This window comes from Apteryx rowi, unplaced genomic scaffold (genome assembly GCF_003343035.1).
Source record: "Apteryx rowi isolate R43461 unplaced genomic scaffold, aptRow1 scaffold_6, whole genome shotgun sequence".
Taxonomy (NCBI): Eukaryota; Metazoa; Chordata; class Aves; order Apterygiformes; family Apterygidae; genus Apteryx; species Apteryx rowi.
Window position 1 is genome coordinate 3389553 of NW_020450871.1, and position 26180 is coordinate 3415732.

At 40.7% G+C, this 26180-nt stretch overlaps 1 protein-coding gene across 1 annotated transcript in view; it reads left to right on the forward strand.

Moving 5' to 3' along the window:
- Positions 1 to 13531, forward strand: part of CARD11 (caspase recruitment domain family member 11) — a 48126-nt gene extending 34595 nt beyond the window's left edge. The window contains exons 13-24 of the mRNA XM_026083230.1: positions 1840 to 1892; positions 2467 to 2599; positions 3171 to 3372; positions 4269 to 4395; positions 5511 to 5751; positions 6160 to 6256; positions 7340 to 7435; positions 8391 to 8523; positions 9100 to 9279; positions 10418 to 10542; positions 11373 to 11488; positions 12029 to 13531. Of these exons, the coding sequence (XP_025939015.1) occupies positions 1840 to 1892; positions 2467 to 2599; positions 3171 to 3372; positions 4269 to 4395; positions 5511 to 5751; positions 6160 to 6256; positions 7340 to 7435; positions 8391 to 8523; positions 9100 to 9279; positions 10418 to 10542; positions 11373 to 11488; positions 12029 to 12233 (1708 nt within the window). The 3' untranslated portion in view covers positions 12234 to 13531. The remainder of the gene's footprint in view (positions 1 to 1839; positions 1893 to 2466; positions 2600 to 3170; positions 3373 to 4268; positions 4396 to 5510; positions 5752 to 6159; positions 6257 to 7339; positions 7436 to 8390; positions 8524 to 9099; positions 9280 to 10417; positions 10543 to 11372; positions 11489 to 12028) is intronic.
- The last annotated feature ends 12649 nt before the right edge of the window (positions 13532 to 26180 follow it).

Here is a 26180-nt window from a genome sequence, read left to right on the forward strand (position 1 = left end):
ACAAAGCAYGTATAGAACACTCTTTTAAATTTGTTTACATGTGAAGGATTTACATCTTTATTGGTGCTTTTCAAACCAAACTCATCTCTAGCAGACTGTCACTTCCACCTCTCTTTCTCTGTGTAAGTATTTGCAAGACAGCTTTCCATCAAGAGCATCCTCAACTAGTTCTCCCTCACAATTTTCTAGGCTGCTGAGGTTTTAGGCAGTGATCTATTCAAGTCTCCTTGGAGTCTTCCTGCATTGTCCTCCATGGCCCTTTTTAACTGTGTATAAATTGTGTTAATTCAAAATGGAAAAAAAAAGGGTTGTTTTGTTGCTGATTTTTGTGTTTCATGTTTCAGGTTGAAAAACCTTTGCATGCCTGAACATTTAAATATTAGCAGTATATGACAGAAGGCAGTAAAGATTACGCAGATATTTTTCATCTTGTGGCCTACTGTTATTACAGCTCTGACTATGTCCTGTTCCATATGTTAAGGCATTAGAAGACTGAGAGATATTGAAATTTAAAAATACATCTCATATTAGATGCTCTTTCCCCCTGGCAAGGGAAAGGAGAAGGTACCCTGGCTTAGCAAGGTGGGAATATGGCCTTATTTTGTTAATAATTGCTAAAGTCAAATATCTCTAGAGCATGTCCAAAAGTTATTTCTCTGTAGTTAATTCATTAATGTAGTTAATTAATCTCTGTATTTCTCTGTAGTTAATTAGCCTGTTAAGTTTTTTAAAAAACTTTTTTGTGAACATAGTCCAAAATAATTGTTATTTGCATGCCAAGTTTCAGGTTTCACAGTTCGTCTGATTTTGTTTTGTGTGAAAAAATGAAGTAATAATTTAATACAGTAGGAAAAGGTGTATTCTTTCCTTGCTTATGCAGTGTAAAAATAGCTGATTCTCCCCAGACTTGCTGCAAAAATTCATCCTTCACCTGAAGCCAAATATGCAGAATATCAGCTCCACAGGAGAACTGCAAATCATTCTGAATGGGGAAAAACAGCAGCTGTCATTTAAACAGCTTTGTATCTAAAGGACATGCTTTAATCAATCCCTTCTAGTGAAATTCASTTGGCTGGACATCCCCAATATCCCTTTAAGGGCAAAAATCGGTGCATTTTAACTGTTTTTATAGGCCAACCAATCTAGTCACCTTTAAAAGGAAAGGTTGTAGCTGACTGATGTCAGTGGGAGCTGGACTGGGTCCAGAGCTGTGGAGGAAGAGTGTCTGTGCAAAGCCTGGTGCACCATACGGTTCTGTTACTGTAGGTACCTGAGTAGCCATGTGAGGCACCATTAAGCTGTTACAAAACGCTTCAAGTACTTTAAATCAAGCAGATAAATTATTCCTTTCCCGCTGCACCTCAGTCACTTTCCTTGCATTCACTATGTCCATCCTGACATTTTAGATCCATAGTGAAAAAAGCCATATTGCAGTGTACAGCAGGTGCTACGCAACCATTATATCATTGTACGGCAGTGCTGAAGCGTGTGCAAGTCGCTCAGATGAGACCATCCGTCACCAGCCCCCTTTGCCTTCAGCAAAATCTTCATTTGCTCACTGCTGCTAACGTTTCCTTCTTCTGAATCTTCTTGCCCCTTCACCTGGCCCTTCCCGTGTTGGCTGACACACAGTTTTCCTGCCACCCTCTTACTTCTTCCCTGGGCCCACAAGCAAGTCACCATTGCTTATTTTTTTGCATCTGAGCAGCTGCTTTATCCAACACCTCCAACACCTTCCTTTTTYAGATTCCTCATTCAGAACTTAATGAAATCTGCTGAAAGGTGTAAAGTGGACATCTTTCTCTCTTCCAGTGTCTCATGTTTTGTTTTTAATTCCAGCCTGGTTGAAGAAGACAATGACAGCTTCGGATATGATACTTTGGAGCTAGATGGTAAGCAAGAGTATATCATGTATATAGTTTAACTATGAGATGTGATTACCAGCCTTAAAATAAGGAAGGCATCAAATTGAGAGGGGAAGGGGTAGAGAGGACAGAGCCAGACTCCTCTCGTTGATTCTCAGTTAAAGGACAAGAAGCAATGGGCGCAAACTGAAACACAGGAAATTCAATTTAAACATAAGAAAAGACCTTTCTACTGTGAGGGTGGTCAAACACTGGAACAACCAGGTTGCCCAGAGAAGCTGTGGAGGCCTCCATCCTTGGAGATATTCAAAACCTGACTGGACAAGGCCTTGAGCAATCTCCTCAGGCTGGCTGCTTTGAGGAGGGGGTTGGACTAGACAGTCTCCAAAGTCCTCCAACCTCAGCTGTTCTGTGAGAGTGAACAGGTAGGTTTAGTAAGCAAGATTGGCCTTCCTTGCCGTGGTCTGTGGACATTAACCATTCCTCTGCGTTAGGAATTCCCCCATTCAGCTTTGGCTGGAATCAGCTAAACCTATACTTTCCCCTTTTTTGTCTTTGTCACTCTAGGTAGGACTTGTTTTATTTTTGTTACCTTTTTCAGATGACGGTCATGACAGGCACTCACATGGAGCTCCTTCAGTGTACTCCTCCTCTTCTTCTCATCAGTCAGAAGGCCTGGATGCCTACGACCTTGAGCATGTCAACTCCATATTTAGAAAGTTCTCTCTGGAAAGGTATTTGAGATGCCAGTTTAACTACTTCAGACTGTGATGGAAGGGAAAGGCTACTATAGTAGAGCTCTCCCATTTATCTATTAGTTGCTGAAGATACAATGGCAGGAATATCATGTCACAGGTTGTCATTTGACACACAGATCTAATGATACTATGTTAAGTCTTTATTTATTTATGTCTGCAGCAATATAATATGTTATTCTGGACCTGTTTCATAGTCTGTGATCCAATGAAGGTCATCTTAAAATTTCAAACACTTCAGGGCAGATAAAATGTATCAGAGGTTTAAAAGTATTCCAATGATCTTGTTATCTTGCTGCCACATGTGGGTTGCTATTGTACATCTGGGTTATACAGTCATGTCAGAGCAGCTGAAGGTATCCAGATGCTCTTCTCCAGAATAATGTATTAAGTAATGAGAAAGATTTCTCCTGGAGTCCTTATATTCTAGTGTTTTGGTAACATTAAAAGTTCATTTGTATGTCTCATTTATCCTGCACACATTTAACTCTGGATTGGTTGTTAAAAGCTGAGATAATTGTCTAACTGTTACTTCCTTTCATGAAAACAGACCTTTTCGTCCCTCTGTCACATCTGTTGGTCGCATTAGAAACTCCTGCTATACTATCCAGCGTGTCACACTGAACGGAGACAGCCTCAACTCAGAAATTACTCTGGTTGGCGGTAATGACAAAGGGAGCTTTATTAGCTCTGTCAAGACAGGATCACTTGCAGAGAAAGCAGGTCTTCGAGAGGGACACCAGCTCCTTCTGGTAAGTATAAAATAATCAACAAGCAGTATTAGACATGTGTGCCCCTGCATGCATGCACACTCACTGAAATACTCTTCTTTGTTTCTTCCTTTATCTTGTATTAATGACAAAGCATATGACTCTTGCAGAAGAAAATCTGATATTGGCTATGAAAACATGGGAGAATAGTATTTATGTTCTGCCAACATGCACGCATCTTTGCACTTTACAGTAATTCTGAATGGAAGAGACTGAAACTAGAACAACTCCATTTCCTTTAATGCCGTCCCTTGGGGTACTGCCCCTTTGAAATGCTAGAATGGGAGTTGCTCTCAACTTTCCCAGTAGTAGTCTGCCTGAAAGGAGGTTCATGCTACTTAACTTAGCATGACAGCTCCTGAACTATTCCTTAGAGTGGCTTATTCTGGGACTGGGCATGTTATGGGAGAGAAATGGATACAGCTGCAATATGAATGGGAAGAACGACTGCACAGCTGCATAGCTGTTCCCAGCATCATGCAAGCCGGTGTTAAATGATGCTTCTGCTAAGTCATTCCCTGCTTAGCCTTTTTCCTTCATTTCCAATGTTCCCAAACCTTTTTGCTATTAAAGAAGGAAATGTTCCACCAATGCCCCCCCCCCCCAATTCTCTGGGGGGAAAAAATGGCATTCCTGCACTACTACTTCTGCAACCTCCTACTGAGAAATCTGGGATTGCCAAAGAGCTGCAATTCTATTGCCTGCTAGTATTCCTAATTGGAGAGAAATTAAATAATCCAAACATAATATCTGCATCCTGATAACAAAGTATCTGGATTGCAGGATCAGGAAAAAGACTATCTGCAGCTATAAAAAAGTGGTATAATTGACTCAGAGATTAAACCCATACTGAAGAATAATATATCTTTCATATTTAGTTGGAGGGCTGCATCAAAGGGGAAAATCAGAGTGTTCCCTTGGATACTTGCACAAAGGAAGAAGTTCACTGGACAATTCAGAGGTGCAGTGGTCCAGTAACACTCCAGTATAAACCAAATCATGAAGGTAAGACCAAAAGTATGGCTCAGGTCTGTCATAGGATGTGGTGTGGATGAGAACAACAGGACCAGAATATCTTTGAGAGGGTACTAATTATACTGGTATAAATCTGAAGCAAGTCTACTGATGTTACATATAGCTACTGTATATAACTGCACCAGGTTTTAGCACTGTAACTGAAAGCAAAAATAGTCCATACAGTTGTCACTTCAGGAATCTGAAGAACTTGCATGGTGGGTCAATAAAAACATGACTCTCAAAACACATTCACACTTATTTTTATATACTGTTTTCTATAGTAAAATGTGGCAAGCTGAATCATCTTTATCAAGCTGAGGTTTGATTTAGCATTAACATGCTGGAGTTTCCCTGTTTATTAACTTTGTGGCTTTATCTTTAGCAATTGGAGTTCATGCATGGTGAACAGAATTTGGTTTTAGTGTTCCTGGCTTGTAATGTTAATTTGGTGTTATGGATCAAAAATTACACTCCAAAAGCCATTTTTTACTGGTGCAGATACATTTTCTTTTTTTTTTCTTTTTTATGGCTGGTTAGAGAATTCCAGCTGCACAGATCACACTGGAAGTGATGTCTTTGATTTTCTTTGATGTTTCCAAAAGTAGCAAAGAATATTGCAAGTTTTTTGGAGCACCACTTTGCTGCAGATAGAGCATGTTATATAGATTGTGGGAATGCCAGTTAGAGCTAATAATAAAGCAAATAGCATGTCATTAAAATAGGTGACAGAACTCAAGCTGTATTTATATGATGGAGCTCTAGCTGCGTCTGCATCTTTACTGAGAAGTTTTCTGTTTTACGTTTCATCTGTGTGGAGCATTAAAATTGGGGTTACCTAAATGTACCACTATAAGGGGATTCTTCTTACAGACTCTGATACCTGCAGCATGACCTGTTCCTAAAGCAATGCCCCATTAGTGTCTTTAAGCTGCAGACCCATAACTTCGTGTTCTAAGCAGCATTCCAGAAGTATAGGCCGTTTCTCAGGGGAGTCTCAGAATTTCTGTGCCGTGTACTTCTCCCACAGGACTCCCAGGAATGCRGAAATACCAAGGTTTTAACTACTGATTGATCATGCTTGACCCCTTCTTTTATTGCTGCAGGTTACCGGAAGCTGCTGTCAGAACTGGAAGAAGGGCTTATCACATCAGGGGACTCATTTCATATCCGCTTGAATCTGAACATCTCCAGCCAGCTGGACTGCTGTTCCCTGTCGGTGAATTGTGATGAGATTGTACATATTCTTGACACCATGTATCAGGAGAGGTGTGAGTGGTTGTGTGCCAGAGTTGATCCTTTCACAGACAGGGATCTGGAAACAGGGACTATTCCCAGCTACAGCAGGTGAGTGTAATGCAGAGTGACCATGAGTGGGAGTAGCGGTTCCGGAAACAAGAAAATTAACTGCTATGACAAAAGAGTTGTATCTGTCAATGTTAGGGATAAGGCCTGGTGATGTTACTTTGCAGTATGAGCTTTTAGGTTTTAGAATTGTGACTCTAGATGTTACCTGAAAGAATAATGTGGGTTTCTCAGAAAGAAGGATAGGAAAACATACTATGGAGATTCTTTACTCCTTAACTGCACTGCAGTCCTGCTCATTATTTTGTTCCTCTTTATGATGTGATTCAGTCAGTCCTCACTGCTATTTCTATTTAATCTTTTCTGTGGGCACAGACCCATTGCAGTCTAACCTTCTTCCAAGTGGTTTCAAATTAATCCTGATCTGTGTGATTCTATTCTTTCTTTCAGAGCCCAGCAACTTCTTTTGGTGAAGCTGCAGCGGTTGATGCAAAGAGGAAGCAGGGATGAGACAGAAAGCTCATATAATACCCTTCGAGCACTCCGGGTAAGGACCTATAAACAAGGTCGTTTCACCATCTATGACTCAGTTGCTACTTGTCATTCTTTGTGTTAATTTTATATGAAATTCCTGTTTATTCTCATTGTAGGTTTTGATTGTCCCAGGCAATGGGTGTCTTATGTTTGCTTTAAATAATATTGGCCCCAGCAATGGACCTAGCTCCAGCAAATTATTAACCCTTCCTGCTATGAGAGAGTACACTTTAAAAGTCTAATATCTGCTCTGCATGGTAGTTAATCCCTTTCATTCTTCTCTGCCTGTAAGCCTCTAACATATGTTCACATCTACACGAGGAAGAAGCTGTGTCCTTGGAGCTAATATCCAGAATTCTTTCTCTCCTACTGTGAACAAGCAGCTAATCCACAGAGCTATCATTGTCCCATATTAGAAATATCTGTCTCCTCCAAACTACATGCTATGCAGAAAAGTGGGATTATCAGGTCTTCATGCACAACAGCCCTGCCAATTTCTCCTTTCCCCTCAGGGAAAGTAGTTTGATTTTCTTTTCTTTAGCCCCAAGAATTCCATCTTTATGCAATTAAAAACTAGCTTTCTGATGTATTAGTTACCATACGTTCTTTCTAGAACTCTTAGTAGCCCTTGGGACCACAGACAAATATGCTTCCAACGTTGTGGAGACACTGTAGCCACTGCTTGTATTTGATCTCAATCAAGGTTAAGTGTCACGCAGTCCTCCTGCACTCCAGTCCTCACTGATCAAAGGGATGGGGATCACTGGCAGAGATGCTAGTGAAAGCAAAAGCTTTGCCTGCAATTTCTCAATACAGAAATTACCTCTTTCATAAACTCTGGAGTGCCATCTCCTATGAAGAAAGGAATGTGAAAGAACAGCAGCAGAAGCAATGTTTCTCAGCATAGGCAGTGTTATGGCTACAGTTTGTTTAAAACATTGTGGAATGCATTATTTGGGGTAGTTGTTAATCAGTTACTATGCCTTTTATTGGAAATACCAGATATCTGCTTTTGCTTGTTCTGTGTCTTGGATGCTGTAATTTAAAAAACAAAAAAGAGGGAGAGAAAGAAAAATTCCTATGTTATTTTTACTAGAATACACTGCAGCCAGAGGAACCTGCCCCACTGAACGACCCAAAAACCAGCCCTCGCCTGTCCCGAGCAAGCTTTCTTTTGGGCCAAATCTTACAGGTAATAAAGTTCAAATCCCCCATGGGGTGTCTAAAATAGTAGATCTGAATAGCAGATATTCTCAGGCTATCATAATCTCCCCAGAAACTCCACCTCAGGTATAGAGGCTGTATCAGAATTTCTTCCTATCAAAAAGAGATTTAATATAAGAAGAAGAGGAATGGGTTGTGTTTTCCAACTGCTCTTGAGATGTAGGGTGTTTGTTTTTAAGTACATTCCTTCCATTAATAATATAACCTCGATGAATCAAGCATGTCTCCCATCAGGGGCTGAAATATATTTTGTCTGAACCATAAGGACACATGCATTTGGCTAGGCCAAATCCCCAAGTGTCTGTGATGTGAGCTTCCATCAGAAAATAGTACTTTAATTGTAGGTCAGTGACTCCAAGTGCTACAGGGTGTGTGGGGGTGAAGGATGAAAAAGACACATGAAGGAAGATGGTTGTGAAGGTTAGCAAACATACAGGAGGATGAATTAATGTTTGGATAGAGGAATAGCTGGGTGAATGAGGAATGAAAGCATGAAGCATTTCTCTCAGTGTAAAAATCTGCCATTTAGGAGGTTTTGAGTCTCAGTGGTGCAGCAAAGAAGGGGCAGAGCTCTGAGTATAATCTGTAAAACTGTTGTGCTACTATTCAGAGTGGGTATGTTGCTCTGCTGTGGATACATCAGTGCTTGCACTGTTGATACCAGAGCTCTGCGAAGAGAAAGAAGAACATGCTGCTTAAGAGCAGAGAACAAAATAAGAACTCCCAAAGGGGATTAACAAAGGCTCTGAATCAGATCTATGATATTTAAAGAGCCTGAGAATTCAGTCAACAGCTCCATGAAGTCTTGTTTTTGATAGATATAGGTAATTCAGACTTTGTAGATAACAAGTGTGGGCTGATGAATGCATAGAGAATAAAGAACGTAAGGAAYGAGGGTCAGATTTCTTTGTTTGCCTTTTCAGTTTGTCAGCAGGTCTGAAAACAAGTATAAGCGTATGAATAGCAATGAGCGAGTCCGTATCGTCACTGGTTGGCCCTCTGGTCTGGCACGAACCTCATCTGAAGCAAAAAAGCTCTTGCCTGATAAACTGGAAGGTATGGATATAGAATAATAGCTTTTATACACATCACACTGATATAAAGGCCATTGCATGGCTGGGAAGAAATCAGTTATCAGTCTTTCCTATCTCTAGCTTCTGTGTTCCACTCTGTACAAAAGTTAGACAGTGTTTGTGACCAAAACACTGTTTTTGCTGGAAGTGCTTGGAGCGCCAGGCCTTCACGAACAAGTTCATGACACTGAACCTTTGCATTTGGTTGGCAGCTCTTCCTAGGTTCTCTCTTCTTCTTCCTCCAAAAAGGTTTAACTCAAAGTAAGTTAACCTAATAGGCTTATTATTATATTAGCTTAAGCTAATAAGAAAATTCAAGCAAGTGGCATGTTAAACTATGAAGTAATCTCTTGAAAGCAAAAGACACTTGAATTATTTTGTATTAGGTTGGACATCATACTACTGATTACATGGAAAAGGCAATCCTGGCATTAGAGAAGGGAGAACCGGTATGAGTAACCATGTCGGTTCTCATTAAAATGCACATATTTCTCCTGTCTCTTTCTCCAAATACTGCTGGAGAGGAAATCAGAGTATAAATGTCTTGTTTTTTACTCAGATTTGGATTCCGAAAGCGAAATCGATAAGCGCCTCAGTCTGATCCCTTATAGCTTGGTGCGACCAATCCACTGCGAGCGCAGGCGCCCCGTACTCTTCACCCCCACCATGCTTGCCAAGACCTTGGTACAGAAGCTCCTCAACTCTGGAGGTGCCCTGGAATTCAACATGTGCAAGCCAGGTAAGGATACAAAGGAGGATCGTGACTGTATACCCTCAGCGTTAGAAACGCAAACATGCAGATGCACACACACACACGGGCATGCACAATTGATAGCTCTCTTCATATCGCGTCAGAGTGAAGTGTAGCTATAAATCCTGCTGTTTAAGAATGTTTGAAATATTCTGGATGTTTTTGAAACAGCCAGTGCACATGGTTATGGGGTTCTGTGTTTGTGAATATTATCCCTGCGTATGCTGTGTGGTTGCTAGGATGCTCCTCAGAGACTGGAATGCTGTGAGTGCTCTTTCTGTTTGCATACTGTTTGCATACTGCATATCTAGGCAATGTGAAGTTTTGATTAATTGTGACTAGTATTTGCTATTATGAGGAATATCTTCCCTGGAGTGACTTTAGGCTTCTATCTAGTCCAAGGCTGTGAAGATTGTGCATTTGATGTGCTCGAAAGACTGATTTTCTTCCTTGCTAAGTATTTACTATTAAAGCAATATGCAGTACTGTGACTGCTGTAGGGCAGGATTGTATACAGCACAGCATTAAACACAGCTGACGTTTCGTTTTTACACTCCTATTGAATACCCAGTGCATAGTACACAGTCCTTACAGTTATCCAGACAAACTGAAAAGTTAAGTATTATAATAAATATCCTCTGCCTTGCAACATAAAAGCTTTGGTGCAGAGCTGAAATTCACAGGGTACCAGTATCACGCATTGCAGCCTAAGCCAAATTTTTTGAAAGTTTAAACAGAAATGTTGGAACACTAAATCCATGTTTTAGGAACCTATACCACAGTGACCTTCTTTTTTTTTTAGCACTTCTCAGCATTTTCCAGCCCTGAAATGTGACTATGTAATATTAGGTGCAGGACTAGTATTTACTGCTTTAATATGATGCCTTGATAGTATTGTGGTAATTGCCCAAGGACTCACTGATGCAGGCTATAGCTGAGATACTCAGCTGTGATCAGATTAAGCTTTAATTGAATTAAATGGAAGAAATGAGGCAGCTGTTAGGACCAGCAATGAATTTACTTCCTCTTTCCCACTCTTACATCCTACTTGAACTACTATTGGATAGTTTCTTAGGTGTATTATTGCTGTAGTCTTGATCTTGTCCTCATCCACTTGTCTTTCTAGATATTTTAACAAAGGAAGAGTTCTTACGGAAGCAAAGGACAGAGACTATCATCTTCAGCAGAGAAAAGAATCTGAACACGTATGAATGTATTGTACCTGCCCATATTGAGGCTGTCACTGCCAAGGTGCTTAGAGTATCCTGTATCCCTTCAATAAGTTGTCTGTGAATCTGTCTGCAACGTGTGTTTCTTCTTAAATAAGAGAAGGACCAGTTTACAGTTGCGTGTTCTCCCTCTTGTCTGCTTTCAATCTCAGATTTCTATTTATTCCTCCAAATAGCTTTGATTTGTGCTCTTGCTTTTCCTTCCTTTTTCATCCTCAGCCATATCCTTTTATATTCTTACTCATTCTCTGCGATGACCCACATTGATATCCTTTCATTTTCTATGCCTYGTCCCTTATTTAGTCCCTTTTCATTTCATAAGTATATATAAATGTGTGTGAAACTAAGAGGTACAAGGACCTAGACAAAAGGCAGGATAGCCTGAAACACAGACATGGGGGTGTACAGTACAAAGATAACAATGTCAAAGACAGAAATCTCATATCAAGTAGAGTAAATTTGATGCGCAGCATGGAGAAAAGGAGAATTAAAGTGATGTTGTTTTCTTYGGCAAGTAGCTGTAGTCGATGTTCTATCTGAGCAAAGAGCGAGTATGTGTGTTTGTGTATATATGTAAAACTTGTATTTTATCATCCTCTTTATCTTTAGATTAAATCATTTCTATTTAAACCTTTCTGGAAAGCTATTAAACTTAGCTTTTATTTGACTGACCAACTGTAAACCGGTAGGAGGAGTTTGGACTTTAAATGTGTATTTGATTAAAAGGTTTTAAACCAGTACAATGGTAAATGGAGAACTATTCAGCTGACCCCATAAGGTACRGATAGCTTTATCTCAAGAGTCTATAGCTGTGACTGTTCCTTTGTGACACTGTTATGACTTTGTTTTTAGAATAAGCATTGTCTGCTGGAAGCTGGAATAAGCTGCACAAAGGATTTAATCAAAGCCAAGATATATCCTATTGTTCTCTTTATCAGAGTCTCAGAGAAAAACATCAAAAGGTTCAGGTAAAGTATCAAATCTTTTGCATATTTGATATTCTGTCTTATTTGGTGAATAATTCTAGAGTCCAATAATGTTATCACTGAGAGAAATACAGAACCTCTTCTCTCTTCAGCTGGTGCTTCTATGCGCGCTCTTTCCTCTCATGATTCCTCCCTGAAATCTTGTAACAGGAGAAAGTAGGATTTCCCCCAAATCTAGTATTCTTTTGCTGTCCCTGACAGCAATGAGTGTTGTGGGAAGATGAGACTGAAGAATATGTGACTTTCTCCATGCTCAGCACTCCCACAGCATTTCCTACGGTAATGCAGCTGGAACAGGAAAGGTCATAAACACATTCTCCCTGTGTTCTGTCCTCTTAAAGTGTATCCCCAAAGCAGGTGCTGGGGGGCAGGAGGAAGGACAGAGCTGGAGTAGCTGTATTCTCCACTGCTTTTATTGCTTGTACATGATCAGTAGAAAATAAATTCTTGATGGGACAGCTGGGACTATGAGATTCATTTAAAATGTAAGCCATTTATTTTTGGTCTGATCATTTGATACAGGAAACTATTGCCAAAGCCAGAGACTGAAGATGAGTTTTTACGTATGTGCCGTCTGAAGGAGAAAGAACTGGAAGCACTGCCATGTCTTTATGCCTCTGTAGAGGCAGATGCATGGAGCAGTATTGAAGATCTTATCCGAACGATAAAAGACAAGATTGGAGAAGAGCAGCGTAAAACCATCTGGATAGATGAAGATCAGCTATAAAGAACAATAAATAAAATGGAGCTCTATGGTTACATAAAGACATACCAAAGTGGAGCTGGGGCTTTCAGAATTCTCTGATTCGGTGCCCAGCGCTCCCATTTCACCCTCGCTGGCTGGGGACTCTTCCTGCTGGCAGAATGCATGTGTGGAATGGAACTGGAGCTGTGTTTAATAGTGAATGTCTCAGATGCTAGGGAGGTAGGACGTGGATCAGAACACTGCCACCACTGCTGCTTCTGACCCACCAGCATCTCTTCAGGGACAGCAGCTGTATAACATGTGAGAAGGACAAAGATCTCGAGTGGGAGCTTGGGGTAATTTATTATGTTAAAATATGGACTGCATTTGCCTCATTTAATACTGCTGATGAGACCAAATAAGTGGAATTTAGGGGAAATAAAGCACGAAGATTGGGCTAAAGGATATGAAAAGTGAGATGTGCCCCATACCCAGCCCAGAGGTGATATTCTGAACATATTCAATTAAGGAAGCTGAAGGCTGTTTGGTAGCAATAGAAACACTACCAGTGACAGCCTTAGCAGCTCTGTAATCCTGTTTTTACATGATCATTTAATCAGAAGGGAAGAAAATAACTATTATTCCTGGCATTAGTTAAAATGACAGTTTTCCCTTCACTTCTAAACCTCAGTTTTATTTAACATTTTGCAGGTTTTCTTTGTAGTCCTGGCACTTACAGCAAAGTAGACTCCAAAGTCCCAGTGGCACAACAGATCTTTCCAAGTCTGCCAATGTTTCATTTAGTTTATCTCTGCCTCTGTATTGTATTCATTTATGCACCTCTCAGTTTTTAACATTTTTTACTTGGGGAAAATACTCTGGTGCCTTCTCTAGACAACAGGTTTCTCTGTTTCTCCACTGAAATCTGTATTCCTCCGCAACATCATTTCCTGCCAACATGCCTGGTCTCAACAGGAGGGATGGTTCTGAGAAGAGGAAAAGCAGAATTTCATAAGCCGGTATGACCTCTTGACCTCTCTGCCATGACTGACAGCAGGGACCAGTGAGCATCACACTGTGCTGTGGCACGTAGGGTGACATTTTCAAAAGTGTGTACATGACTTAGAAGACCACATCCCATTTTGAAAAGTACTTCAGTCGCCAGAGAGTTTAAGTTTCACTGATAATGAGTGGAAGTTGGACTCCTAAACCTCTTAGGGCTTTTAAAATTTTTCCTCTACACAGCCAGATTGATTCAATAAAAATGATTGGATAATAATGACTTGCACAACTGCTGATCTGAAATGCAATAAAGTCTGACCTACGGATGAAAAGCTGTACATACCATTATCCTTAAGTCCTTCATTCCTGCCCTGTCCCTACCTTCTGAGGCAAATTTTATAACAAATTTGTCTTTGCTTCTGTGTTCATCCTCAACCCCCCATCTTGGTGCTTCAGGCCAGCCTGCAGCAGCTGGTAGTAAAAAGACAGAATCCAAGCAAAACATCTGGACTGATTGCCCTCACTAGATTAGATGCTACATTGTCCTTGAGATGAGCTTCTGATGTTGTGGATGTCTCTCAGGTGGACTGGGTCAGTTCATGTTGGCTTGTGTGACTGTGCTTTTTTGCTCTTCTTTTACTTTCATGCACTTCATTTTTTAACTAATGGTACCTTCTAGAAATCATTTATGTCACTTTACATCTAACTTTCTGCTGCTGTGTTTCTACCATTATTAATGTTTGAAAGACTGTTCATAGCTAGCACTTCTCAGAGAATAGCTGTTTACTTGCCCCATGCCATCTGCTTGGACTCTGCAAGCAGAGGGATACTACTATTTTGCAATCTCTACAAAGTGCAGGCTGCATACACAATTTGCAACTCCCTCCAGGGCAAAGAATGACAACCAGTCGTGGTATATGTAGAAAGCATTGGATGTGTCTTCAGAGATCCTCTGTAGCTCAACAAAAAATAAGTACCAGTTAGAGAAGTTAAGTCTTCCAAGAGCATTGTCCAGACATTCCTAATGTCCTGATAATGTAGCCCTGGGTAACAGCTTGTGGTCTATTGGTGCCCATCTTTTGAAAGGTTTGAGCCCACAGCTGAGCAGTGGAAGTGGCTGTGAGAACATTCCTCAGCTGCTTCAGCAAAAAAGTCAGCCAGGTCAGCTCCCCATCCCTTCAGGATGGGACTGACTTCTCACAGGACACAAATCATATGATGTCCATGTCCACAGGCTGTGCCACAGGGATCAATAACTAGAGATGGAGACAGAGAATAATAATAGATCTAATTATTTCTGTGAAACACGAGAGGAGGGAATACATGGAATAAATTTGTCAACTTGGTGTCTGAGTTAACCTCCTGTAAATTCCCAGCTTTGCAGATACTGTAAGGCATTGTGGTTGGCAGTTCATTTAATGCAAAGCAACCAGATTCTGTTAAGTGAAGTTCACTGACAGAGCTGTGTGTGTAGCCTGCATAACCCTCATCCCTCTTTCATTCAGTGGAGAAGGACTGAAAACTGTATTCTCCCTTGACTTCTGGATATGAACTTAGAGAGCAGATCTGTAAGAGGAGCACGTTCTCAGAAGTGCACCAGAGCAAAAGGGGCCATTATCATTTCCACCAGCTGAAGAAATGCTTCTGATCTAGACCAAATGCCATTCATCTAAACTGAAATAAATTAACCTCCGCATCTTTTGAAATATATTCAAAACTACAGGCTTGAAAAGAGGACGTGAATTTACCTGTCAGTGTTGGAATCAGTGTGTGAATTCCAGGTCCTCAAGTGGTAGGCTTGAAGTGCAAACTTGGAACTTAGGCTGTAGATCATTTTTGATTCTGCTAATTCTTACTTGTGAGGTATTACTTTAAGCTACCAACCACTTTCCTCCTCCCATGTAAATGTAATATATACACTCCTTGATTCCTGGTCACATATACGAATGGCCACCTAGGTACAGACATCTTACTGATCAACCTTCGGTAGTGATCATATTGTTAAGAAACTGGAAACAAGGACAAGAAAAGGAAATGGAAACTGGAAATGGTTCCATTTGCTGTAAACGGTATCACAACTGAACCCAAAGCAGACTCTCCGTCTGATCTCCTCTAAGTGTAAAGGTCTGACAGGCTTTCTGGTGGAGTGTTCTTTGGGCCTTTTTGTATTGTTATACAGCACTTGGTACCTGGTTTGTGATCAATGACTGGATTTATGGGTACCACTGGAATTCAGACGAATTATCTAACTCAATCTAATAGAGAAAAAAAATCAAGTTACGGACCCAGGTTTGAGCTGGAATCCATGTTTGGACGTCAAGAGTTCAGATCAAGCCCTCTGACAGAGACATGTCAGGATACCAGCTGCATATGCCTGGCTGAGGTGAGCAATGTTTACATCCATCCCTTCTAAAATCAAGTCACTCAAGGTTTTAATTGAAGTCTGGGAATATTTCTCAACTTTATTTATATTTTAAGTGAAACAAGGAGTTATCAGAAAGTCAGGGCAATTTCCCTACTATTTGGTATGCTACTTTTTCTGTAAAAAGATGTACAGAATAGAACAGTAACAGGCTTTTAAAAAGTGTTATTGGAAACAGCTTCTTCCCTTTAAGAGCTCACAAGACCTTGTTGGAAAATATTCAGATGTAGAGTGTTCTTTGGAAAATGTCATTGAAAAATTGGCCACTGGAAAATGCAATTGGGAAATTTTTCAATGGAATATTCTTCTGTTAGAAAATGTGTTTTCATCCAAATCAATTTTCCATCAAAATGTATTAATTTCCATAATATTACATTAAAACATTTTAAAAGTTTTTCTGTAATACTGAAATAGTCTTTTTCATTATTTCACAACAGTTTTTTACTTAGAAACAATTCTTTGTTTTGAGTTTTTTATTTTTTTATAGTTGAAATATTTTTAAAAGTCTCCATTAAATCATTTGATTGAAACACTCTTTGAAGGAAATTTTATATTTGATGTTTATATATTTCAAATGAATAGAAGTAATTGCTTATAGGTATCAGATGTGCTATAATTTCTATGATCATGAGAAAAAGCAAATTAAATTTGGCTTTACATTCTGTTTATCTCTACTGCTAAAACGATGTTGTAAGCTGGTATCATATAGTTAAGTCAGGTAAGCTATCCTGCAGATAAGTCAGTGTCATGCAGTTCAGCATATCTGGGAATTGTTGCAGGTGAAAATTTCATGCAAACTTTATTACACAGAATTTGATATTCTTTTGAACCAGAGTTCTGGCTGGAGGCTAAGCTGTCAATCGGTCTGTCTGCAGCACCGACAGCTCTGGTAGCACAATTTGCAAGGGAGCAGGAACACACACAGAGCAGACTTTTGCCTATGAACGCTAAATGGAGGTAGTTGACAAAGCTGGAAAAATGCCTGTAAGCCCGTTAGTGGTGTCTGCATTCTTTTATGCCAAGCTGTATTCATGGAGTCCTCAAGGCTGGAGGACTCTATAGCAAGGACGGAGTCAGGCAGACGGTATTCAGGTAGGCTGAATTCAGTTCTGACGGATTCAGAGCTGTATGTAACCCCGGAGCTGTCGTGTGGGCTAGAACACACTGACCGCATGACCACGTAAGGCGAAGACTTTTAAACAGTTATTATGCTGTTTTCTAGAGACTGGAAAAGCAAGGCGCAGCTAGGGATTTGGGACTCCTGGAAGAGCGACATTCTAGGGTTTTGTGTCTATTTGAGTTGACTGCTCCAAATCTTTCAGCATTAATCTATTATACTGTGAAGCTTATCATGTGTGTTCCCTCTTGGGGCAGTTACTATCTCCCTTGCTCTTGTTCCATTCTGAGAAGTGCCCAAAACACTTGCAAGTGACTGCTAACCCTGATGTCTCTGGCCCGTACGTCTGTGCATGACGCAGTGTATGCACATGTACACACATACACATTTGCACACAAAGTGGGCATTGGTCCTTACGTATTACAGTATCACAGCTTCTATTTTAACACAGCACTATTTTGTGCTATACACTATTAAAAGATGCRTAAGATTTCAGCCAAGAGGTATGTGATTATTTTCTTATGAGTTACTTTTTCCCCCTGTTTCTCCTGCCTGGCCTAGTTGCCAGAGTTCTTATTTGTTCTCCACTCCATGTAATGAACACACAGATTCAGGGCTGGCAGCACGCTTGGGTTGCCCTCAGATCCTTCATCAGAGCACTACTCTGTGCAGTGGTCACGTGCATCAAACAATTAAGGGAAGTGTGTAAATTGAAACTGTAATTCCAGAAAAGAGTTTTGCTTTGTTGGACTTACCTGCAGGAGAAAAAGGAGGCTCTCTTTTGGATCAATGCAATGTGCAATGGCCTTTTGACTTTGGAGACCTAATCCCAGYGTGATTTTTGGTGCAAGCATGATGGATATAGTTCTTTTGCTCTGGCAGTAGTGGTAGTACAGTCACTGGCTGACACACTCCTCCTGGCATAGCAGGAGTTACACCGATGCCGCTGTGTGAGAGACCTGCCCACACAGTACCTGGTGGAACCGGTGGAACCATCCTGTCTGACACTTCCCTGACCAGAAAACCTAACTCAGCCGACGCACCGCTGAAAGACTGTGACAGGAAATTTCCTTCTTCATCTTCCAGGGACCACAGCATTCTGCAGGGCTCCTAGAAATCGTACTTGATCTTTCCACAAAACTCTCTGACCCTCAGGGATCATCCTGGACTAAGAAGAATGAAGAATTTGGCACTGAAGAATTTGTGCCATTCTCAAGGACTTTGCCCTGAGTCTTTCTCRTATAAATTCTGATCTCTGCCTCTGAGCCTGCAAGGGAGAACAGAAGGCCTCCCATGCCTATAATTTGCATCTATAGAACTAATGCTTCTTTATGAGCACTAACGTCTTTGTACAGATGGGGAAACTGGACAGAGAGTTGATGTGGCTTGTCCGTGCAGATCAGTGACAGGGTCTGGCTCATAACCCCTGCTCAATGCTGGCTCCCATCGATGTAAACTGCTCTGGTCTCAAGTCTGACAGCTGTATCAAGGATTTGAGTGGTGGCTGCCTTCAGCGGTGAGATTTCTAGTTTGATTTGAGAGCTCTACCAGTAAGCCAAGTTCAGAACAACAGGAAGCTCATCCACCCTCCCTCCCCCGCCTCCTTTTTTCTGTTCCTCTGCTGCAGAAACTTTCTGATGTTCAGATCACAGGGTCTCCGGGGTTAAATGCACCATTAGTCACTGGAAAAAAAGGAAAAAAAAGACCCTGTAGAAGCAGATGGTGGGTGATAGAGAAACTGTCTGGGAGTAAATATCTACACCAGCATGGCTGCTTCATCAGATATTAGCATCAAAAGCTGTTTGACAATTTAGCAACAAAAAGCAATATTGATTTTCTTCCAAACTGCAGACAYAGAAGGACAAAGATGGAGATGATTCTTTCATAGGATCCCCATCGTGCCTGGCCAAATAACAAGACAGGACTGCTAGACAGTGGAGTACCCACAACACCCAATCCAGGTGCCGTGTTAACAGCACCCAGGAGGTTAGAAGTTATTAAAGGATTCACAAGCTATTTGAGCTCCGAGCTGACTCCAGGCTTCTCAGTAGTGTGTGCAGAATGGAGTACTACTGTCCCAGGGATGAGGAACTGGGACAGGGGCCAGGACCAGGCTTTCCCACCATAGAAAATGGAAAGGTAGCATAAAGTAGAGGATCTGGGATGGATTGTGGAAGAGTCCTGGGGTGCAGCTTGCTTCTCTTGCTATTTTCGGGCAGAGATGACTTCATTGCTACAAAGGAGTCTAAACACTAATAGCTACCACTCCACAAATCCCTCCCTTAGCTGCAGCAGCCATCCTGACTTTTCAGGGCACTGGCAAAGTAGCCATTCTGCCACCTGGGCTGTCTGGAAGAATTCCACCTGAAAGCTAAGATGCAACTATTTTCTCCTTTATTCTCTATCCCATTAACTTCTCTTTCACAAGTTGGTAGAAAGCCTTACTGTGTTCAGCAATCAGATCTTGGAACCGTTTCTTGATGACAAGTCTTTGGTATATCCAATCCTTTGGAAAAGAGTTTTCTTTTTCTGATTTAAAGTCTCTACAACTATTGCTCTTACAGAAAGTACATTAATTATGCACATTTCTCCTTGTCTCTCCGTCTGAAATGTCAGTGAATCTGATAATTTTTGCTCACAGAGGAGGTGAGGAACTAACAGGGATCTCTGGCACAGCCTGCAGTGATTGCATCTATCAAGGCATTAGCAAAACAGCAAGGAAACAGAAACGGGTACTGAAGCTCGCTCATGTTTAATCCCTTCGCTCTCAAACCAGTATTCGGTGCCTAAGTGCTGACAGAGTGCTTAAGAAAGGGCTGAAGCACATCAGGACAGTGCTCAGGGAGGGCCACAACACCCAAGGCAATGTCCTCCCTGGCCACAGGGGAATCCAGAATGTCCAGGAAAGAACAAAACATGGTAAGAAATAAAGACTAACCCAGGATTAGAGGAAGCTGAGAGATTTATTCCTTGTATAAATGGACACAATTCCATTAAATTTCAGTTCGTCTAAATAAGTAGCAGAAGAAACTAAGCTGGCTATCTACTCTGACCTAGTGGAAGTCCTTTATAGCAACGTTGCTGTATTGTTAAAATACTGTTTTACAAGACAGTTTTTGGTTGTTGCCTTCACTTTTTCACCCTAGAGAAAGCCAGTGGGGTAACTTCTATTAAATGAATGTGAAAAATTGATGCCTGGTTCTGAGTGCACATTTATAAATATAACATCAAAACCAGTGGCCCACAACAGCATCGCTCCCAAAGAGCTCTGCCCTCCAAGCACTGCCTTCCCCGCTGTAGTAATGGTCTTTCCCTTACCAGCTGCCTGAAATAGTCAAGCAGCTTTCCAAAGACAACTGCTCATGCTGGCGAGATTTAGCTTTGTCACGGTAGCATGTCTGCAGCATTTATTTCTCCATATCCTGGTGCTGAGCTGATTTGCTCATTATCAGATTGCTGTTTATTAATCAAAGCAGCAACAATGGGACAGAGAAGCTGGAATACAGCACAAACAGTGCTTCATTTGTTCCAATTGATTTTCCTATCACATTTTATTACTACTATTTACTTTGTGTGCCTCAGAAAGATTGAACTGCACTGTGCAGTAGGGGTATGTATCTGAATTTCTCTTCTTCTTTGCTCTTGCTATTTCTATTATGATAGAACGGTTGGTTCTTCCACCAACTAAGTCATGCCCTTCTCTGATAGGAGATAGTGTATGGAGATTTTCTGATAATTAGACTCTACCAGTGTGTTAAGTCCTGTATGTGAAGTCCTAGGGAGAGCCATGAGAATCATGGATTTTGAGCACTTCTGAAAATTAGTTCTCCAAGATGGCATGTCTTAAAAGCTCTCAGCACTGATCAGACCAGTTACTACAGCTAATGCAGATAGAAGGTACAATGAAAGGGTATGCAGAATATTCATACACACATGCTTAGGCAGTTTCAGAATGAGGTTTTGTTTTTCAGTAAAAAATAATGAAGATGATGGTGATGATGATACATGTTTTTTTTCCTGCTTCTTCCTAGTTCCTTGCTAATCGATCGCTGTTTACAAGCTGGATCTTGCAGACTTCATGCAACACATCTAAAATATCAAGGAAGACCAGATGAGTGCTGTCAGGTAGTGTGCAGTGCTTTATGGAAAATGGTATTTGAGTCAACAAAAAGACAAAGGATGGCAGATGTTGTAAGTTTACATTAATCATCTCTTTTCCATAAACAAGGCTCACTGAGAAACAAAAGCAACTTAAAAACTTTGCCTGAAAAACCTATGAAAATCTGTGATGAAACTCCCATTTTCAGTGTAGCTAGGATTTCACTCTAGAGATTTATAAGCATTTGAGCTATATTTATTCTGAAATTGCCCCATTCAATGAGTACAACAGGAAACCCATGGTTGGCTGCAGCTGTAGGTATGAGATACAAATGCGTGGGGAGGTGACGAAAACATATGTGAAAAAAAGCTTTGTTTTCTACATTAATTTTATAATTAGCCTAATTCAGGAGTGAGGAGGCAGCTAGCAGGTGGCAAGGGCAATCAGCATGTGTCATTAATAAAGTTCAAAACAGAAACCACAAATAGTCAGCTGAGCTGAAAGTTTCCATGGGTTCATGCCTGTTACTGGAAATGTGAGGGTCCCTCACGCAGGAATTTCTTTCTTATCACGTGTTTTATCTTGCTGAGATGCTGTTTTGTACTTAAGCAGAATGTAGGACTGTTTGTGTCTGTGCGCACACACATCTGTGTGCACATATGCACCACATACCTGCATGTGTACATATAGGCTTGTGTGCAACATCACCCTCCTTGGGAACGTGCCACACACTGCATCGGATGGAATTACTCTTTTTTTCTGCTAGCTCAACTAGAACTGCTTCTTTGTTCTACTCACAGAAGCTTTCGGATTTTAGAGCAGAAGATGCTGAGTCTGAGTGCCCTGGCCCCCTCTCTCAAGTACATACATACACTTGTYGGTTGTCCGACAGTGCATGATTAGGGTGGCTTTGAACTTGCCTGATGCATCCGTATCCTCCCGCAGCTGATGACCTTGAGCTGTACCAAATAATTATTTTCTCACTAGGTTTTTTGAGTAGCAGTCAGGGTAATTGAATGATTGTAAAATGGGCCACTAGGCCACTAGGGGTTAAGTGAAAACTAAAATAATGCCATCTACAGGAACATTTTTTGGTCACACTTAAGGTCACAGTTAGATAAAGGGTTAGGAAATATCAGTTTGAGACTGTAACATCATAAATGGGTTTCTGCTAGTGCAGCTTGTGAGCACTGGGAGGGGGTGAGGTAGAACGAGGAGAATACACAGACACTGGTGGTGGATTTAACCTGGACTAGGTTCAGATCCTGGATAAGATGCAGTTGAGCAGTATTGATCAGAGTGGAAACATTAAGTATCTTTGTTAATCTGGCACTGTTTCATTCATGCCGTATTATTATTGTTATTACGACCTGTGATTTACTGCGTCCAGCCTGGACCAAATCCAACAGCTGTATTTCTCGAGATTATTTTTCTCTCCTTTCTTATTTAAATGCATTTGTGCCAGCAGAAGTTTTACAGCTTTCTAAAGGAATGATGTCTCCCCCCAGCGGTAAAGTGACATAGCTTTGGTTTCCAAAATCAATTAGGCCCTGTGACTGTGAGTATGTGAGTGTGCATGACAATACACTTATATGTGAAATAATTTTGTGACACATATAAGAAGAGAATGACTCTTCATTATTAGCCACTTATTTTATAACGTTTCTTCCAGTAGAACTACCCGGTTTCTTTAACAATCCTCTCTTATATAGCAAATCTCATTTTAATACTCTTCATTTCAACAAAAGTTTAATATATGCAAATAGCACTGAAGTCCCACTTAATTTGCATGTTTTACTATTTCAATAGCATGGTGTTTCTATCCCCTGAGTCCAGAGTTGTAGGATAAAATATTGTATTGTGCCCCATTGCCTTGTAGCATGAGGTAATACAGTGCTTCAGACATTTTGTAGAAAAAAATCTCCTTGGATTAAGCTGTTTTCGGTTCAGAAGAGACATGTTCAAGCCCCGGTCACCTTGTAACACTAAGCCTTATGATACAAGTGCACTGGGGTGAGAAGATATTGATTTACCTTCTGTAAAAATAAATGTAAAGTCAAAAGCCCAAGCATTTTTCAGCACCTCTCCAGTACTCTGCCTGATTTGTGTGACCCCGCTGCAAGCCCCAAGTCTTCCACTATCTTCCACTATACATGCCACATCTTTCTATTCATCCCTGAATTGCAGGTTTTTACTATAAGTTGCAAAACTTGTGTAGCCTGTGTTGTGAGCCAYGAGTACTCCCTTACCTATGTCTTGTACGCCTTACTGTAAGTAAAAGTTCTCCATTTTCCCCTCTATCTTCACATTTCCAAATGTGATATGAACTTCATAAACCACTTTTATTAACGTCCATATGCCTTACTGCRGTCCCAGTAGAATTACTTAGTGCAATATTAGAAAGGATATTGAAATAGTAGAGTAATATCTCAAAAAACTTGCAAGAGCATTGTTTTATGTAAACCAGTATTTAGTGTCAATTATGCTTTTCCTTTCAATAATGAATAACCACTCTGTGCTGAAACTGGAAGACTAACTCAGAAAGGGTCCATGTGATTATTTGATTATAATAAGTGAGCAATGCTTGGAGTTACCATTCTGCTGATTTCAGGCCAAAACAATGGACTCTGACAGCTTCAGAATCAGCTAAACAACTCTGAGAAGTTGGTTTTTTTYCCAAAGATCTTCCTTCTGGCATGGGTGACATTTTAAATGTAACTTCTGTGCATGAAATTTAACTGCAGTGKCTCCAAAGGCTGTATTACCACATTCTCATGTCCAATAAAACTGCAGTTGCAAAAATTGCTCAAAAAGTGTCATAAATGAATTGGAGAAAATAATAGAAAATGTCTTAAACTTAGTATTTGTGTATTTTATTCCTGAACTCTTTCATCATCTGAACTATGACATAGAACAGCTTTCTTCAGTGCGTATTGTATCATAGCCATTTGCTGAAATACGAATATATTTTTGAAGATAAAATGTCATCTTGTCTCTTCCTGGAGAATGCATTTTCATTCTGTTTATTTTGCCCTGTCACCCACAAATATTCACTGTATGTTTCTTTCTCCTTCTCTTCTAGCCAAGGTTATAAATTAAAATTCAATTTCATTAAAATCGTAAGTGATCATTCTCTGGCTCTCATTACTAATGATTCGGTGCAGGGGGATCCCGGCTGCTCCCACAACTGTAATTCAATTGGACTCACCAGCCCTTGTTCACAAATCGCTTGAGCTGCACTTTCTTCACAAATTTATGGCATCAGCACTGTCCAGAGGTTGAATTACAGCTGCCGGTTTGATCGGGGACTGCATTATTCTGCATCTAATCCCCGCGTTCTGACAGCAGCAGGGGGGAGCCCTGCTGTTTTACAGGAGCTTCGCATTGTTCTTCTGCTTCACGTCAGGGGCTGAATCGCCTTAGGAATCAGGGACCTGTCAGCGCAAAGCTGCAAGCAAACAAGAAGATCAAAATGACCTGGTATGTAAATAACGAACATGGAGACAGTTGAAAGCCAGCTTGCTTTCTCCTGCATTCCCCACGATTTTGCTCCTGAATTAACGGAATGGTGATTGACCACAGACTGCTCTTGCATCGCTGGATGCTCTCTGAATATATTACAATCACATCTGTTGAAATGTGACTCCCAGTTTTTACCAAAAACTAAGAATGTTGATATTCACCGGTGGCAGAAAGTCACTTAAATATTAATTAATTTAATTAATTATTTCAACCAGAAGCCCTCAATGCACACAGAAGCCCTTCCCCTCAGGCAGACACCTGCAACCTGTGGCATTCATACCAAAAAGGGTACGTCAGCAGATTTGGAAAGGCTTACAGCAGAACTGATGCTGTTTTCTGGAGAGGTAACATGCCACCTATCAACCRATGTCCAGCACTTTGTCTACTGCAAGGCAATATCCCCAGTTTGAACCCAGGGGGAACCAGAAGTCCCTGCCTCACTTTGAGCTGTGGTATTATCATTCAGCTGACTGAAGCAGGGACTCCTACGTCTCCCTTTGGAGCTGATCTTCATTAGGACTGCAGAGGCACGCTCCCCTGATGTGCTTAGCCTTGGTTTGGGAAGGAAAAAAAATCTAGTGCGTTGCCTTTGAAAGTTTCTCCTGCTTTAATGTATCCGTATGCACATGCTCCTACAACACAGAACTGTAGCTGGCATGTATCATTATCTACTACTCACTTAATTGAGCTTTAGTGCTAAGTAATTAATGGAAATCACTTAATGTTGCAATATGGTAGCTTCACCAACGTTCTGCTTCTTGTGGCTTCCAGTAATTTTCTTGTGCAGTTTTCTGTGTTTAATAGCAAAACTCGTCACATTCTAGTTTTGCAAAAACCCTACGAGGCAAATCCTACGGGGTGTGGAAAAAATGCCTGTTGATTTTAATGATGGTTGTGTTCAGTAAAATAAGAATCTAACTTACTCCACAATTTATTTTCAGTTTAAACTCTAATTTCATCTGCAGGGTTTTATTTTAAAAACTACTTTTAGAGGAAACTGAAGGTTATTTTATTTCTTTATGCAACCTTGCCATTTTTTTATATGCTTCGTTGTCGGAGAGAATCTGACATGAGACAGGATATGGGAAATGTCTGCTTTCATATGACAAGTCAGAGCAATAGCATTTGGCTCCTGGACTGCAGTTTTTAACTGAGCTGTCTGAATCACCTGTTGTGTGCAGTCCCTGGTGGCTGCAGACTCCYCTTGCCAGAATCTCAGTCACTGTTTCCCAGGTGTGTTCCAATGTGTTTTCAGTGTATTTTAGCTCTTTCATTTGCTCATTTTTTATTCCTTTGCAGACTGAAATATATTTTTCCACTCCTAATTAACTCCCTGCCACCCTGCTTGTGGTAAAGCCTGATTTATTTTCCCTTTTCTGCTTTGAGAGAACAGGATACTTAATCTCCTCTGGGTGGACGCTGAAACACCATCTGAATAAAATGCTGATCACTCATCTGGTTAGTTCCTGCCAGCTCTTTTCTGCATTCCTGCTGCCCAGGTTTTGCATCATTTGCTGTCGTTTCTTTAAATGACACAATCCTTTCCCTCTCCACTGTTGGAGACTAATAATTCCTAAATTAGCTAGTAGTCACATTTAGGTGTGCATGTGTTTGTTTATCCTTCCATATTATCTGTGAGACCATGAACGTTCACAGGCTAACAAAGACGGTTTAGATAAATACTTTGCGAGGGTATTAAGCCAATGGATACGATCTATTGCACTTGCTGTTCTTTCTTTTGGAGCTTTTTTCTGTTGACAGGGACCTGCTTTTCATGTTAATCTCCACTTGGTAGCTGCAGAGGAATAAGGAAAGCTTGGGATCCCC